The sequence below is a fragment of the Mytilus galloprovincialis genome, chromosome 10 (assembly GCF_965363235.1).
Source record: "Mytilus galloprovincialis chromosome 10, xbMytGall1.hap1.1, whole genome shotgun sequence".
Lineage (NCBI taxonomy): Eukaryota > Metazoa > Mollusca > Bivalvia > Mytilida > Mytilidae > Mytilus > Mytilus galloprovincialis.
Window position 1 is genome coordinate 37,507,659 of NC_134847.1, and position 18,523 is coordinate 37,526,181.

Here is an 18,523-nt window from a genome sequence, read left to right on the forward strand (position 1 = left end):
CCTTCTTATGGAAAATATAAAAAAAAAGAAGATGTGGTATGATTGCCAATCAGACAACTATCAACAAGAGATTAAAATGACACAGAAATTAACATTTATAGGTCACCGTACAGCCTACAACAATGAGCAAAGCCCATACCGCATAGTCAGCTATAAAAGGCCTTTTTCAATTAGTTTGAATAATTTTCAGTCAGTATATTAGTTATGGGTTGATGATATAAGTCCCTTCAAACCAACCTGCATTTAATTTTTTAATAAACCCTAAAAATAATGGAATAAATTTTCATGGAGAAAGAATTTCCAAAACAAGGTCTGACTTGTAAAATGTCTGTTATTTTTTTATTTCTACCAATCTTTTGGTACATAAATATCAAAGCACTTACCTCTCCAATAGAAGAGCCAGGTAAGACATCATGAAACTGGTTCAAAAGTATTTGTTTCCACATCAGATCCAGTTCAGCTCTGGGATAACTGTATCCTTTATTTGTCAGTGCTGATATTGTTGCTAAATATTCCAGGTCATGGAGCATAAATTCACATTTTCTGTTGTATCTTTTCAGCTGTATGAATAAGAAAATACATATTTTATAGAGTTAGAGGCCATAGGCAGATCCAGGGTGGAGGCCTGGCTCTCCTTTTGTGGAAAAAAATTTGGTTGATTTTGTAGGGAATCACTGAAGCATGACTGGATGAATAGTTGTATCTTAAGCAATCATACCATATCTTATTTTCATATCGAGAATTTGGTGCAGAATGTAGCAATTTGAATTTTAGGAGTTTTTCTTACTGCCTTACATTGTTCCATTGCTGTCATAAAAACATACATTTTTATAATGAATAAACAACTGTTGTTCTGTGACAAATATATTGATTTCAGTAGGACATAAACAATTTCATTAGAATGAGATAGAAACAGCTGAAATTGCTGAAATATCAAATAGGATGTTCTTTAACAGGAGTACAAAGCAACTATAATAGGCCACTTCACGATTAGTTGGCCCATATTGAATAGGCCTTTAGAGGCAGATTTTTTTTAAAAGAGGTGGAAATAGTATGATGGTACGAGAAATCCTATGCATGTTTCCAAGCAACTGTTCTGTTTAAATGATGCTTTCCCATATGAAGCCTATAAACCCTCTTTAAATAAAAATGTTCCATATTCTTTTATTACAATCCATTGGTGAATGTTGTTTTTTTTCTGAAATCAAAGTAGAAAATCTAAGGAACTATATCTTTTTCTAAGCATTTACAATTTGTTTCCATCCTACATCTTCACAATGTCAATTGTTGTGTGATGTCAGAGGAGTGAAATAACCATGTCTCTTTCACATGTGAAATTACCAATTTTTACTTCACTGGGAAATCAATGTAATTCATTGCAACCAATGTATTAAATTAATATTTTTAACAATTGTATATATTTAAAACACTATAATTAAACATTTGTGAACAGATGGTCTTTAATAATGTCATATTGAGTGTATTTGATACAATTATATATCTGACATTTTGTTAGAATAAAAACTTTGTTTTTGTAATACTTTTGACCTTTTCTTACTCTCCTATACATAAAAAGAGAAACCATTAATATTTTCATCTTACAGACAAATATATAATAATCTTTATTTACCAATGTCATGATAACTATAGGCATACAACATAAACTAGAGGCTCTCAAGAGCCTGTATCGCTCACCTGATTCTACTTGGGTTTTTGAAATCATATGAAAAAATATAAAATTTGGCTAAAAGTGACAACACAACCTCATTGATAAGGAAAGGAACATGTTTAATTTCATTCAAAAGTCCCCCACTGGAGGCCATCTTGGATGGCGGATCGGCTACAAAGTAACAAAACTTGGTCAGCACCTCATAAGGAACATTCATGCCATGTTTGGTTTTATTCCATTCAGTGGTTCTCTAAAAGAAGTCATTTGTATGCATTTCCCATAGGGTCCTATGTTAAACTAAGTCCCCTGCTGGCGGCCATCTTGGATGATGGATCTGCTACAAAGTAACAACACTTGGTCAGCACCTCATAAGGAACATTCATGCAATGTTTAGTTTTATTCCATTCAGTGGTTCTCTAAAAGAAGTCATTTGTATGCATTTCCAATAGGGTCCTATGTTAAACTAAGTCCCTGCTGGCGGCCATCTTGGATAATGGATCGGCTACAAAGTAACAACACTTGGTCAGCACCACATTAGGAACATTCATGCCATGTTTGATTTCATTCCATTCAGTGGTTCTCTAAAAGAAGTCATTTGTATGCATTTCCCATAGGGTCCTATGTTAAACTAAGTCCCATGCTGGCGGCCATCTTGGATGATGGATGGGCTACAAAGTAACAACACATGGTCAGCACGGCATAAGGAACATTCATGCAATGTTTGGTTTCATTCCATTCAGTTGTTCTCTAAAAGAAGTCATTTGTATGCATTTCCAATAGGGTCCTATGTTAAACTAAGTCCCCCGCTGGCGTCCATCTTGGATAATGGATCGGCTACAAAGTAACAACACTTGGTCAGCACCACATTAGGAACATTCATGCCATGTTTGATTTCATTCCATTCAGTGGTTCTCTAAAAGAAGTCATTTGTATGCATTTCCCATAGGGTCCTATGTTAAACTAAGTCCCCCGCTGGCGTCCATCTTGGATGATGGATTGGCTACAAAGTAACAACACTTGGTCAGCACTCCATAAGGAACATTCATGCTATGTTTGGTTTCATTCCATTTAGTGGTTCTCTAGAAGAAGTCATTTGTATGCATTTCCCATAGGGTCCTATGTTAAACTAAGTCCCCCGCTGGCGGCCATCTTGGATGATGGATCGGCTACAAAGTAACAACACTTGGTCAGCACTCCATAAGGAACATTCATGCTATGTTTGGTTTCATTCCATTTAGTGGTTCTCTAGAAGAAGTCATTTGTATGCATTTCCCATAGGGTCCTATGTTAAACTAAGTCCCCCGCTGGCGGCCATCTTGGATGATGGATCGCCTACAAAGTAACATCACTTGGTCAGCACCCCATAAGGAACATTCATGCTATGTTTGGTTTTATTCCATTCAGTGGTTCTCTAAAAGAAGTCATTTGTATGCATTTCCCATAGGGTCCTATGTTAAACTAAGTCCCCCGCTGGCGGCCATCTTGGATGATGGATCGGCTACAAAGTAACAACACTTGGTCAGCACCTCATAAGGAACATTCATGCCATGTTTGGTTCCATTCCATTCAGTGGTTCTCTAGAAGAAGTTCAAAATGTAAATTGTTAACGACGACGACGGACGACGACGACGGACGACGACGGACGACGGACGCCAAGTGGTGAGAAAAGCTCACTTGGCCCTTCGGGCCAGGTGAGCTAAAAACAAATTACCAAACAAAAACTTTTTGTTTATTGCTGAACTACATGTACATGCAGCTCCCATGCACATAATATATCTACATGTCATTAAAAACAGTACATTTTATTGTTTTATTATTTACATGTACTCCATAATGCATTATAATACTATAAAGTTAATATACCAACTTAGAGCACTGGACAATAGAGTTATGTAATTGTGATCAATTAGTTCATGTCAAAGGGACATATATAAGTAAAAGTAAAACCATTGTCAGGTATAGTTTAGTCTCAAGGAAAACAAATAGGTAAGAAATCTTTAATATGATAGTATTTCTTTATTCAAACATTTTTTTCAGTATTTCCTGTAATATTAATTTTGTTAGTTTTCTTGTCTTAGTAATTCTATGTTTTTTTCTATTTTGTTTTGTATTTCTATTGTTTTAATTTTTTTTTTGATATAAACATCTTTGCAAAAAAAAAAAACAGATGCTCCGCAGGGTGCAGCTTTATATGACCACAGAGGTCGAACCCTGAACAGTTGGGGCAAGTATGGACACAACATTCAAGCTTGATACAGCTCTGAATTTGGATTGTGATTAAATAGTTGACACAACATAGGTTTCTGACACAGAATGAAAGTGGTCTAAGAACTTAAACTTAAAAACTTAAAAATTTTACATTGGACATTTACCAATTACGGTCCAATATCCAAAATCTAAATACATGGTTAGATTCAGCATATCGAAGAATCCCAAGAATTCAATTTTTGATGAAATCAAATAAAGTTCAATTTTGGACCCTTTAGACCTCAATGTGGACCAATTTGATAACCGGGCCCAAATATCAAAAATCTAAATACATGGTTAGATTCAGCATATTGAAGAACCCCAAGAATTCAATTCTTGTTGAAATCAAACAAAGACTAATTTTGGACCCCGATTTGGACCAACTTCAAAACTGGGCCCATAATAAAAAATCTAAGTACATGTTTAGATTCAGCATATCAAAGAACCCCAAGAATTCAATTTTTGTTAAAATCAAACTAAGTTAATTTTGGACCCTTGGACCTTAATGTAGACCAATTTGAAAACGGGACCAAAAATTAGGAATCTAAATACACGGTTAGATTTGGAATATCAAAGAACCCCAATAATTCAATTTTTGATGAAATCAAACAAAGTTTCATTTAGGGACCCTTTTGGCCCCTAATCCCTGAACTCAGTTGAGACCAAAACTCCCAAAATCAATCCCAACCTTCCTGTTGTAGTCATAAACCTTGTGTTTAAATTTCATAGATTTCTATTTACTTATACTAAAGTTATTGTGCAAAAACCAAGAAAAATGCTTATTTGGGCCCTTTTTTGGCCCCTAATTCCTAAACTGCTGGGACCAAAACTCCCAAAACCAATCCCAACCTTTCTTTTGTGGTCATAAACCTTGAGATTAAATTTCATAGATTTCTATAGTGCGAAAACCAAATGTCTTCAGACGACGACGACGCCAACGTCATACCAATATACGACCAAAATTTTTTTTAATTTTAGCGGTCTTATAAAAACACTCTATGAACAAATTTGTACACTACAAAATCAACATTTCAATTTTCTAAGGTAATATAGGAGTAAATTATAATTTTGGATGGCAAATGGTTGCTAGACTGAGTGAAACAAATCTTTTTTTTAACAGAAATTAGCAAAGTTACATGAATAAATACAATTTCATTTGTGTGATTTTTGTCACTAATAACTTTTTTTGCCAAATGCAGATAATTAAAGCATTATGGTAGAGAAAATTTACAGAATTTTCTATTTCTAGTATCAGAAGATAACTTGAATTAAAAAGGGGAGATAACTCAGATAATTGAATGTACTCTGAATTTATCTATTTTGATATTTTTCATTGAAGTTTATACATTATCATGATTATAGAAATTTTTCCATGTATGATTCTACCAAAGTATGACAGTTTTGAACAACATTTAGTTTATAATGAAAAAGAAGATTTGTGTTTTCTTTCTTTTTGAAAATCTATACTTTTTATCCATTTTTTCTTTATTTTATAGTAAAATATAACCTTTATTTTAGCAAAGAATAAAAAAAACTATTTTTTTTGTTTACAATATCATTTTATCTAAACAACAATTAAACTTCAATAGTATGATCTCATTCCCCATGTCAGAAAGATTTTTAGAAATTTTATTATTTATCAATAAATTCATTCCCCTTTAATTCTAATTTTCCTGACACAGCAATGCATCTATTTTTTAACTTGTATTGATGGGCTGTTGTCTCAATAATATTTTCAATTCAACTCCTTTCATGAGTTTTATGAAATTCAATATGTTATATCTTTTTTTAAACAGAAAATGAACAAGACCATCCTGTTACTCGTAGTCCTATTGGTTTGTGTATACCATGCCACAGCACAGCTTTCGCCAACAGGAGGAGCATTTCTAGCTGGTCTTTCTCTGCCATTTATAATTAATGGAGGCCAGTTCCCTTCCTTCGGCACATTCCCAGCTGGAATTCCACCACCACCCTTCTATTACCCTGGTGGATTTTGTGAGTATACTTTATATAAAATGTCATAAAAACAAGAATGTATCCATAGTACATGGATGCCCCATTTGCATTATCATTTTCTATGTTCAGGGGACCATAAAATAGGGGTTAACACTCTAATTTGGCATTAAAATTAGAAAGATCCTATTATAGGGAATGTGTGTACTAAGGTTCTCGTTCACTGGACTTCAACTTCATTAATAACTACTTGATCAAAAACTTTGACCTAAAAAATTTAACCTGAAACGGGACAAAAGGACGAACAAACAGACGAAAAAACGAGCTGACACACAGACCGCAAAAGATAATGCCCATAAATGGGGCATTAAAATAAAAATAACACTTTTTATGCATCTGAAGCACTTTTCTGGATTTAACTTCAAAAGGCTCATTCAGTCAATTTTTGAAAGCCATTGATGTATATATACTGAAACATGTAAAGAGCTGTACTCAGACCTGTACTTTGTGTCTTTTTTATCAGAATATCAGGACAGGAATTGGCAAATTAGGTAAAGGATATTTTTTCAACCTCAGTTATTTTACTTATTTTGACAGTATAAAATCATAACCTTACCAATAAAACAATAACATGATGATAAACACTGATTTTTACCAGCTAAAACTGCAAAAATTGCCTTATTTCAGCTTTAATTTGATAAATTGCTAAACATAGTTGACACCCTTTAAAGAGACTTCAATTGAATGTCTAAACTAAAATATTTTGCACAGAGAGTAGGTATCTTATCATGTATACAAAATATCATGTCAATATGATAACCTTACATTCAGAGTACATTACATGTTACAGATTGGCTCCTAATTTTGGAATTGAAATAGAAAAAAAATTATACATACTTCCTTCCATATGTAAATGTATCATTATTATATTATTGTTTTATTTTATATTTACAGTCTAAAAAGAATAAAAGATTGACAATTACTGATGAAGATATCCATGGTAAAAAGACCACAGAGAACCAAAACATTTATATGGGCTGAAAACTCTTGAGACTTTAATTTATCTATCATTTCACCACAACTGCACAAGATGTTTTTCAGTTACATCGCTTTTTTATATTTTTGTCAGAATTTTTTTTAAACATTTGTTATATTTGTATTCCATTATCATGATTATATAATATTCAAAATGATATTTAATGGTAAACATTCAATAAAGATTTTTCAAAGTGTTGAAAACTCAAAAAGTTTAAACTATATAGGAAAATATTCATGATTTTTTAAAGGAGAGATACAATGGAAAAGGTCTATTTTTGGAAATAACTTGGACCCATAATTTGAAAAAAAATCAAAGGAGCATGAAACATTCATCTGGTAAACATATGTCATATAAAAATATAAATGAGCATAAAAATCAGGATTATTTATATAAAAAATTCCTTATACTTTCAATAGATTAAGATTTCTATGTTAACTTTCAAAACGAAAAGTAAAAAATTTGACTCGCAATAGTCATTTAAGGACAACTCCTATAAAATGTTGATAAAATGGTTTCCATTAATTTTAGTTAGAACTCATAAGGTATTTATTGGTGCTGTTTACAGTTTTTGTATAGTTATTATAATTTTCTAGATACTGGAAAAAATGCAAAAAAATCATCATTAAAATTCATTTATAAAGTGAACAATTCCTTTAAAGTAGTTCATTTATAAGTATTATAAAAACAGTGCAATTCACTTAAATTTTTATATTAAGTTCATAAAAAAAAAAACACTTGACAAAAAAGATTACAGTTGGTGCTAAATTTAATAGACAAAATAGATGAAAAAAAGAGAAATGTTTTTATATAGCAGTCTTAAACTGAAAGCGGTAAAATATTTCAACTAAATGAAGTTTTATCTGTAGAAAAAATACCACAAATTTCATTGGGTACAAACTTAATACTTGACATTTATATTTGTGGATATAAGATTTCAATGTTTTGCCTAAATCAGCTTACAAATGTAATGAAAATTTGTGCTTCTTTAAAATCTTAATTTGTGATTTACCTTTATTCACAAAAAATAAAATTTGTACAAAACAAATAATAATGAACCATAATAACTCAGAAGAAGTGATACAACATAAAAATAAGAAAAGGGAAGACATTTTGGATATTTCCAAGAAACAAAGGCATGTAACTTCAGTAGTTAATCATACAATTTTTTTTTTTATCAAAGTTGAAAATTAACATTTTTTTTTATCAAAGTTAAAAATTAACATTTTTTTTTTTAATATTTTACTAAAATACAAAACTATGACATGAATTCCCTCTATCTATCAGAAAATAAAACTATTCTTATATAAAACAAATACTGTTAGTCATTTGTTCTAAAGACACAGGGGTCTCTAGATATTTTCACTTGATCTGTTATTTTATGATTTAATTAATTATAATATAAAGGAGATGTATTCATTAATGAATTTTTGCTGTTATATTTGTCACTAGCTAATTTATTATAATGACAATAAAGATTTACATTTGAATTTGGCTTATTTTAAATCTTGCAATGCTGATCATATTTGCTGGATACAATTTATGTCTATCTATTATAGTTTTCAAATAGTAGGTTTAAAATGTCAGCAAACCCTCTTTCCAATCAATCTTTTAAACGTTATTTCAATTTGTTATTCACTCATAAAATCTGGAATTGTTTCGATTTATGAACATGTTATATAACCTTTATGAAAAAATATCCAATCCAAAATGGTTAAGAAGAAGTTTTACTCACAAGAGAAGTGGGTTGACAGACAGACAAACACTGATTCCTATGTTACCACATACCTTTCTTGACAGAGGTTGTAAGCGGATCCAGGGGAGGGGGCATGGGTCCTCTTTTTGTGGGAAAAATTTGGTGATTATATAGGAAATCACTGAAGTATGACTGGTGCGGGCCCCATTTTATGGCAGTCAGTCCCCCCACTCCAACCCTTTATTAAATTTTTGGATCCGCCACTGGTTAGTATGCATATCAACAAAATTGATAAAGTTGTCTTTTATCAGTGGTGATGAATTATTTTGATGAAGGCTCTCTCCTAATCCACTCACCTTAGCATGAGTAGTATATGTACCGTTGTGAAGTTCTAAGTACAACTCTCCTCTCCATCGACATAACTTTGAGATATCCTCCTGTTCTACAGAGGTAAAGTACTTATCTGGTGTACTCATTTCTACTCTGAAAAGAAAACAAAAAAAAATCAAAGTACATTCATCACTTTAATGAGTGCGAGCAGAATACAGCATAGAATTATCTCCCTTTAACTGTTACAATAAGTATCAGATTTTATGTTAATTTAAGCACAATACTTGACACTTGTCTATTGCTGAACATTCTATGTACTAAGTTCATTGGGTAGTTGTGTAATTGATTCTTATCACATGTCCTTTCAATTACATGTAATAAAATTGAGAATGGAAATGGGGAATGTGTCAAAGAGACAACAGCCGAAGGCCACCAATGGGTCTTCAATGTAGCAAGAAACTCCCGCACCGGAAGGTGTCCTTCAGCTGGCCTCTAAACAAATATGCATACTAGTTCAGTGATATATGACATTAGTTCAGAGGAGCCATTGGTGTTATCTCCTTGATTATCATGTTGGGAGGTCACACTGGTTGATTTTCTCACTTGACTAACCAAATTAAAACAAGAGCTGTTGCCATAGTAAGACTTATTAGCCATTCTCCTCCCCTACATTCATTTGATTTTCTGCATTGAAGTTCATTAGTTAGAAAATGACCTTTTGAGATTTCTGACTATTAGCATAGAGGTCAAAGTCAAGATTAAGTCAGATTAAACTGATTTTGACCACCATCCCATGAAGCTTTAAGATACAAAGTTGAAATATATCTTTTTGTAATGTCTTAGTATTTCAAGTTGAATTTGGTAGATTTAAGAACGAACTTGTAAACTTTGACCTCTAACCAGGTGGCAAATAGACTCTTGGCTTTAGTATTGTCAAGTATATCTTTTCTTCTAAAATATACAAACATAAATAAACAAATATACCAAAAAATTGTATGATAAATTGTACAGCAATCCAATCACAGATAACTCTCAAAATAGGTCACCATACAGCCTTTAACAATGAGCAAAACCAAAACCAATATCCATAGTTCAATTGGGCATACAGAATATCAGACATATGTTTTTCAAGTTTTTAATTAGTGGTATTTCATATGGTCTATTATATATGTTACAGGCATTTTCTAAATTTAGGCATTTTGTAAAATGACTGAAATTTTTAGGCATTTTCTAAAATGCCTGCATGATTTAGGCATTTTACAAATTGACTATTTTTTTCAGGCATTTTATAAAATGCCTGAAAAAATTGTAAGGCATTTTACAAAATGCCTAAAAGACTAAAACTGAATATAATGTACTCAAAATTAAACGACTTGAAATATCAAATAGATAGTTTTATTCTATTATTAAATAAAGCATGCAATTTAAACAGTTACAGATTTTTAATTGTAATTGAATTATTTACATAAACAGTGAAGTTGACAATTATTTGTTGCTACATGTAAGATTTGGATGACAGCGACTGTTACACATTTGTCCCGACTTTTTGCAAAGACAACGTTTAGTGTTGCATCTAGTCTTACCACTAGCACTACAGCCACATTTTATGTAACCCTGACCATTACATAAAGAAACTTTACTGACAGCTTTTCTAAAGGATATTTCATTATCATAATTTACAGATTGAATAGCAATAAAGTTACTGTCAGACAGTTCAAACTGATTCCTGGTGTAAAGTCCAAGTATTTCTTTTTTAATTCCCAGTTGATAACGATGCTCTTCCTTTCCAGTCACAACAGCCATAAGGTTAGGGGTCATCCATAATTGTCAACCATTTTCCAAAGTGTACAAAACGTACACTTGGGTGGAGGGGGTTAAACAATCAAAATTTTACCGTACGCCTTTTAAAAAAAAATAAAAGTAAAACAGCCAGATATTTTTCAATCTATTTTCAATGCAAATTTTGATATGAATCTGAACAATAATAGACAGGATCTTCTTTTTATTAGGAATGATTGATTCTTGTCTTGAAATCTGAAAATGGTTGATGTACACTTTTTGAGGGAGGGTGGGGGGTCGGACAAAGTGTATGTGTTGTACACTTTGGAAAATGGTTGACAATTATGACTACATTTTTAAAGAATAATCTTTAATTTATTTTACTTAACCCTTTTGTGTAGCTTTACAATATATTTTTATCATCTATTTCATGTATTTCATATTTACACAATTTGCCTGAAACAGACCAGGCAATTTGTGAAATTTTCATTAAAAATTTCAGGCATTTTACAAAATGACTAGGTTTTTTTAGCCATTTTGTAAAATGCCCGCCAACTTTAGGCATTTTAGAAATTGGCTTAAAATTCAGTCATTTTACAAAATGCCTAAATTTAGAAAATGCCTGTAACATATACATTCCTGTCACAAATCAGAAACGTTGTGAATAGTAGTTTAAGTTATACCTCTTAGAGATTTTAGTTTTTTAAAGTAATTCAAGATCTTTGGTAGTTATAGTGTTAATTATAAGTTCATCTAGACTTCACTTAATTTTATGCTGTTATAATGATGATCTTCCATGCGATGTGCCATACATTTTCTTTCTCAAAAACATAGAGGGCACTGTTAATTAGTCAATGGTTTTCAGCAGACAATTACACATGAATTGAGCTCTACAGCAATTTATTGTCTAAGCTTTAAAAAAATCAATAGAGAAAAACAAATTGTTGAATGACTGAAACCTACAGTAAGTTATTTTGATTTTATGGAAAGGTTTGGTTGCAGTCAAACTATTAATGATACTCAGCATCAATACATATATACCTGGGTAATCCATTGACATCTTCAAGTCTTTTCAATCTTTGTAACATTTCCTCTCTGTAATTAGAGTACAAGTATTTCTATCAATAATAATTGTTTCACATGGAACGAATGTTGATACACATTGTAGACTTTTATCAAATTCTATAGAAAACACATACAGGATAAGATATTACATCAATTTTCTCATCTAAAACTAGTGGGGATTCTTTTAATTGTATTTTGGTCGTTCTTTGATTTCACAATAAAGAAGTTTGCCTATAGAAAATGTGTTCATTCAACTTCATTGTTAAATATTTAAACTGATGTTTAATCTATACCCAAAAATGAACATAAAATATCCCAAGAGCAATAATCAAAGTACACAATATCGAATTCAAAAACTGATAAAAAAAAAATTACCACAAATGTCTCTGAATTTAACAGTTGAAAGCACAGGTATCAAATTCCTTCACTTATAATTTATGGAAGATCCTTTGGTCTATTAGAGTGACAAATGAAAATGTCTACAGTTGAACATTCCTTATTATGTACCAACAAAACAAAAATACGAAAGAGACTGTTCTAGTTACAGCAAAATGACTTGAGTGTGTAGGTAAAGGTAATATATTTGGTTAGCTTGCTCACTAGCTGGACCATGAAGTCATTATTAGGTTAGGCATGCTACCCTCCTTTAAAGTAGATTAGGCCAACAGGTAACCAATCTATCAGTCTGTAGAACTAGACTATTCTATACCTAACCTTATAATGATTTCACGGTTCAGCTATCTAGCCAGCTAACCAAGGATATTACCTTTATCTATACACTCAAGTCATTTCCCTGTTATACTTCAGTTATTACATAGAAATAAAATACCTACGATGGACCATTTCCTCCATCACCATATCCAAACAGGAAAACACTTTTACTAGACCTGCCTTTATCTTTATAATTCTTTATTGTTCTCACCACCTAAAAGTGAAAACAGATTGATTAATTAATTATTGATTGCTTAATGTTCCATCAGCAAAATAAGGCTATATTGTGTTAAGATGAAATAATATTTTTATTAAATCTCATTTACAACATTTAAACCATATTGCTGTTATCAGTCTCTAATGGAAGTGTACATATGATGTATTCATTTAATAATATGTGATCATAATTGATGTCTACCGGTATATTCAATTTTGTAATAGAACTGAAGTTATCTAAAGTCATAATGAGAATAAGTACTTGCATCCTTTTCGTTAGAAAAAAAAGACCAAATACACCTGTCATCTGCTTATAAATACAGGATAAATCTTAGGATTTACATTTGGTTTTGCACATTCTTGCTGATCTAGAAGAGCTATTCATATGTGGAAAAATTTAAATGTAATATTTTAATCATATTTTTTGTGAATACATCATTGTTTGTTAGAGCATTTATATGTCATATGTCATAACCAATTTCAAAACACAAAACAAGTAGATACTCAAATAAATCATTCTAGTTATGTCTCTATCTTAAATCTGTCTAAATTACGAACAATTCTACTTAAAATAATATAAATTATAATCAGCACTTCCTACTGATGTCACAAGCATTATACCTTAATTTAGCTGGAGTTGTGCATAGTTAAAACAATGTACCTTCGTTCACATGCCTTGGTCTCTATTATGGTATGAAAGCGAAATCTATCTTACCTCTTCTACCTGTCCTTTCATCTCATAAGAATCTCCAGGGGGGAAATGAGTCAGAACTCTGGAACCATCAATACCTTCCCATATAAATGTATGATGCTGCAATAAACAATACATTGCTCTGTGTGAATCTGTTAAAATGTTATCTACAGATTAAAAAAATGTTAAGCTACATTTGAAAATAACAAGAGTTGTGTGTATGAAAAACAATAGACTGTCGGATAAATATAGATTATTGTTGGTCATCTCAACGGTGACCAATGATAATCTGTGTATCTCTAATTTTACCTACAAAGACTTTGTTAATTTCATTGACAACGACACATGCTCCCTTAGTTTTTAGCAATAATTTTTCATATCACTCTACTGCGCTGAGAAAGGAAATTATCACATGTATCAGTCAGTATGATAAAAGGAAAATTTCACAGGTAGCAAGAAACTTAATTACTGGTAAACATAAAGTTTAATTTCTATATTGTTATAAACTATAAAGTGAACATCCTTAACTTCATGCAAGAGAAATAACATGTAAAACCAGACATACTTACAGGAAACTTGTTGAACAAACTCCAGCTGAGTTTTTGTGTCAAAAATCTGTTAATGCCACAAGTTTTCATAATCTGGGGAAGCTGTGCTGAATATCCAAATGTATCCGGCAACCAAAACTTAAAAAAAAGTATTTTTCAAATTTATAAAACATAATCATTATCAGTTCTGTTTTAAGTTTAAGTTTAAATGGTTATTTCTATAATAGTAATAAAAAGGAATAGTTTTTATAAAAATAAAAAAGGGTCTTACTACCTGTTACAAACTTTACTCAATGTTCTTTTATTCTCTATCAAATGAAAAAGTAAATTTCAAAACAAAGCTATACACAAATGGTTGTGTACAGTCATGTTTTTTCATCATGCTTCTTTGTGCTGTAATTTGTTCACATCATGCTTTTTTACAGTCATTTGTTCTCATCATGCTTCTTTGTGCTGTAATTTGTTCACATCATGCTTTTTAACAGTCATTTGTTCACATCATGCTTTTTTACAGTCATTTGTTCACATCATGCTTTTTAACAGTCATTTGTTCACATCATGCTTTTTAACAGTCATTTGTTCACATCATGCTTTTTTACAGTCATTTGTTCACATCATGCTTTTTAACAGTCATTTGTTCTCATCATGCGTCTTTGTACTGTTATTTGTTCACATCATGCTTTTTTACAGTCATTTGTTCACATCATGCTTTTTTACAGTCATTTGTTCTCATCATGCGTCTTTGTACTGTAATTTGTTCACATCATGCTTTTTTACAGTCATTTGTTCACATCATGCTTTTTTACAGTCATTTGTTCACATCATGCTTTTTAACAGTCATTTGTTCTCATCATGCGTCTTTGTACTGTAATTTGTTCACATCATGCTTTTTTACAGTCATTTGTTCACATCATGCTTTTTTACAGTCATTTGTTCACATCATGCTTTTTTACAGTCATTTGTTCACATCATGCTTTTTTACAGTCATTTGTTCACATCATGCTTTTTTACAGTCATTTGTTCTCATTATGCTTCTTTGTATATTCATGTGTACTTATAATGCTTCCTTGAACAGTCATTTGTTCAAATCATGCTTACTTAATTGTTCAGTCATTTGTTCTCATTATGCCCTCGGTATCTCATTAATTGAGGTCAACAGTTTGATACATTATAAATGCTGTAGATTTAGATAAACAGCTGTTAATATAAGGACAATTAATTGATTTTGTTAACCATGTGACTAAAAAGTCAACATTAGGTGAATAATATATGTATTACCTACCTCTTTACATTGCACATCAAATTCTTCTTTGAAAAACTTTTGTCCATACAAAAATTGTCTTATAAATGACTCTCCACTTGGCAGGTTTCCATCCTATAAAAAAACCCATTCCATTCTGAACTTTGAACTATACAGTGCAGGCAGGAAATTTGGTCTATCTTGTCTATTTCATTAAACAACATGTCAAAGAAATGCAACAAATTTGTCTCATACACAATTTTTTTACATGACTGAATAAATAATAAACAAAAAGGATTGATTTTAATTGGATCTGAAGAATGATTATAATATGAATAATCTAATAGTTCAACATCAACCTAACTACATGAGTTCTCAAATGTCAAAAAATTATCCAAGAAAGTATTATTGCATAAATGATTACATGTATGTAGAGACATATCAAATACTTTTTTCAAATTCTTACCATCTCCACCCATGTGCCACCAACTGGAATAAACTGCCCAGACTTGACTAACTGTTTAATCTTCTGGTATAATTTTGGGTAGTGTTCTTTCACCCAATAATATTGCTGAGCCTGAAATATCAAAAAAATATGTGTTACATTTTCTTTTCATTCAGTCTAGACAGGAAAAGTAGTAATTCAGAAAAAAAGATCCGAGAGCACTGTTCAATACACAGAATCTAACAGCTTGTAATTTTTATAATCAATGTAGTTTGTATTAAAGGTGGATTGAGGTTTGACAGGTTTTTGGCAGTGTTCCTGTTTTGTGTATTGATTGCTGTTTTACACCACTTTAAGGGAGCTACCATTTGATTTTTATGGGGGGCTAGGATGAAATTTGAAAAAAATAGGCAGGACAGGAGTTTTGAGTAAAAAAAAAAGGCAGGATGACAATTTAGGTAAAAAAAAGTCAGAATAAACTAAAAAAAAAGGGCAGGACCGAACAGAGTGAAAAATAAAAAGGCAGGACAGAGATTACAGCTAAAAAAAAATGCAGGACAAAATTTTTCATCCTAGCCCCCCCCCCCCCCCATAAAAATCAAATGGTAGCTCCCTAACAACTATTATGTTATTTTGTGGCAGTCACTTTATATTGATGAGGGGCTCATCAGCTGGAGTGCCTAGAAAATTGCAGGGATCTTCTGTAGGAAAAACTGACAATCGTAGTCAATTAAAATTGGAGTGCATCGCCCTGTTGAATATTCAACTTAAAACCTCAGTGTGAACAGGCTAGTGATTCAGTAGTTTGACTTCTTAGACCACTCGGCAAAAAGGCCCCTATTTTGTGCTAAGATATCAAATATAAGTGATAGTCGAGAATTTATCATGTATTTATTTCACTATGGTATTTTGAATCTCTTTAACATATAAATGAATTGCTTCACAGAGCACAGCTCACAGGTATGGGATGACCACACAGGTTCAATCTTTAAAATGGACAGAATATTCACACTTGATACAGGTCTGAATTTGGATTTTAATTAAATATTTGACACATAATAGGTTTCTGACAAAACCTAGAATAACTGTAGTCAAAGAACTTAGAACTGGTTATATGATTTGAATTTGTACTCAATTTTTTGCTTTTGTCCAATACACTACATCACTATGCTGTTGCGAATTGCCACTCCCCCCCAAAAAAAAATCACCTCCCCACCCTTTTTTCCCCAAAAAAATCTTTCCCTCAAGATATGGTCATAATCTCAATTCAAATTTCCATTGGGGATGTAACCATAATTTACCCATTTAAATTCCTCATAAAAGTCATAAAATAGAAAATTAATCAGCATAAATTTAATAGTATTTTCTTAGAGTAAGTTGATAGCTAATCACCTCAAGACAATACAATATTTCTTTATACATACTTTTAAAGCAGTGTAAGGGTGGTTATACTAACATAATATGTTTGGATTACCTCAATATATTTGGATTACCTCCCTAACACTGCTTTAAAACTGTCCCTTTTTTGCCCCATAATTCCTAAATAGTTTGAGCCATAACCACCCAAGGCCATTTCTTACCATCCCTTTGTGGTACGTAAACTTGTGATATAATTTCAGAGAGATCCATACACTTAAACACAAGTTATTGTCTAGAAACTAGAAAAATGCCTTTTTGGGTCCCTTTTTTACCCCTAATTCCTGAACTGTTAGGACCATACACCCAAAAATCCACCCAACCTTCCTTTTGTGGTTATAAACCTTATGTTTTAATTTCATAAATTTCCATGTACTTATAATAAAGTTATTGTCCAGAAACCAACTGCCTTGGGATGACGACGACCAGGACGACGTCATACCAATATACGACTGCAAAATTTGTTGTCGTCTTACAAAAGTCTAGATTAGTATGGGATAGCCATAAAGATGACTAAAGGATATAGAAGCCTTGGAGAATTCACAATTACTAATATTTTATGTGTATGCCCAAAGTCAGGAGACTGTAATTTAGTGTTTGGCATTTGTTGCTTGTGATCCATTCCTTTTTTATGTTTATTGTTTAGGATTAAATTGAAAGAATTAATGAATGTCCCTTTTGAATTGTATTCAATAAACGGACATCATGGTTTTTTTTCCTTTCTTTTTTGATTTTTAAAGATTTACCAATGGACGATCGAACATACAGACAATTGAACAAATTGACCATTGAATGGATGCAAAGATTGAAAAAAATAATGCCTCTAAGTGGCGCATAAAAATAGAGGAAGTAGTTTACCTGAGAACAAGTAAAAGTAAAGTTTGGATATTTCTCCATCAACTGTACAGTACAAGACCAACTCCTAGCACATTTCCTGATAGTTTCTCCATATGGCCACAACCAAGCTGTAATACAGTATCAATTAGGTTATTCAAAAGATTTGAAATTGTTTTTTTCTTGTACCACTGAAAAATTAAATGATCAATTTCAGATGTCTTTTGAATGGGAAAGGTAATGTCAAATTTCAGAATGTGTAAAAAAAAAATCCATGGCAATAAGACTTATAAGCTTTTGAAAATTTAATTATAAAAAAGCCTAAATGTTATTTGAATAAGTATTCAATTTTCTAAACCTTAACTGTGAGCAGAAGTTTTCACATAATTTTGGTTGACTGGGAACATCATGAACCCTAATGATTTCTGTGGGAAATACTTATGGTTTTCTTTTTTTAGTCTATCTACTGTGGATTCATTATTTTTTCGTTGGATACCAATTCTTGTGTATTTTGTGGGTACAGGTGATCCACAAAGGAGTAGGTCCAGTAAGACCCCTTTTTGGCCCCAAAATATAGCAGTTTTACAAAAAGCATTTTAGTTAAATTTTAGAAGGTTTTCGTGTAAAACGTAAGTGGCCGCATTCGT

At 31.7% G+C, this 18,523-nt stretch overlaps 1 protein-coding gene and 1 long non-coding RNA gene across 3 annotated transcripts in view; one reads left to right on the forward strand and one right to left on the reverse strand.

Moving 5' to 3' along the window:
- LOC143047494 (alpha-mannosidase 2C1-like) overlaps positions 1-18,523 on the reverse strand; it is an 86,827-nt gene that overhangs the window by 26,882 nt on the left and 41,422 nt on the right. For both annotated transcript variants that reach the window (XM_076220552.1, XM_076220551.1), the window contains 9 exons: positions 17,901-18,007; positions 15,648-15,758; positions 15,224-15,316; positions 13,963-14,079; positions 13,418-13,513; positions 12,609-12,700; positions 11,752-11,805; positions 8,958-9,084; positions 384-560 (listed from right to left, as the gene is read on the reverse strand). In XM_076220552.1, coding sequence (XP_076076667.1) covers positions 384-560; positions 8,958-9,084; positions 11,752-11,805; positions 12,609-12,700; positions 13,418-13,513; positions 13,963-14,079; positions 15,224-15,316; positions 15,648-15,758; positions 17,901-18,007 — 974 coding nt within the window. The remainder of the gene's footprint in view (positions 1-383; positions 561-8,957; positions 9,085-11,751; positions 11,806-12,608; positions 12,701-13,417; positions 13,514-13,962; positions 14,080-15,223; positions 15,317-15,647; positions 15,759-17,900; positions 18,008-18,523) is intronic.
- LOC143047495 (uncharacterized) lies at positions 3,554-8,395 on the forward strand. Its single transcript, XR_012969579.1, has 3 exons — positions 3,554-3,655; positions 5,713-5,911; positions 6,824-8,395. It is a non-coding gene; the product is annotated as an uncharacterized LOC143047495 (long non-coding RNA).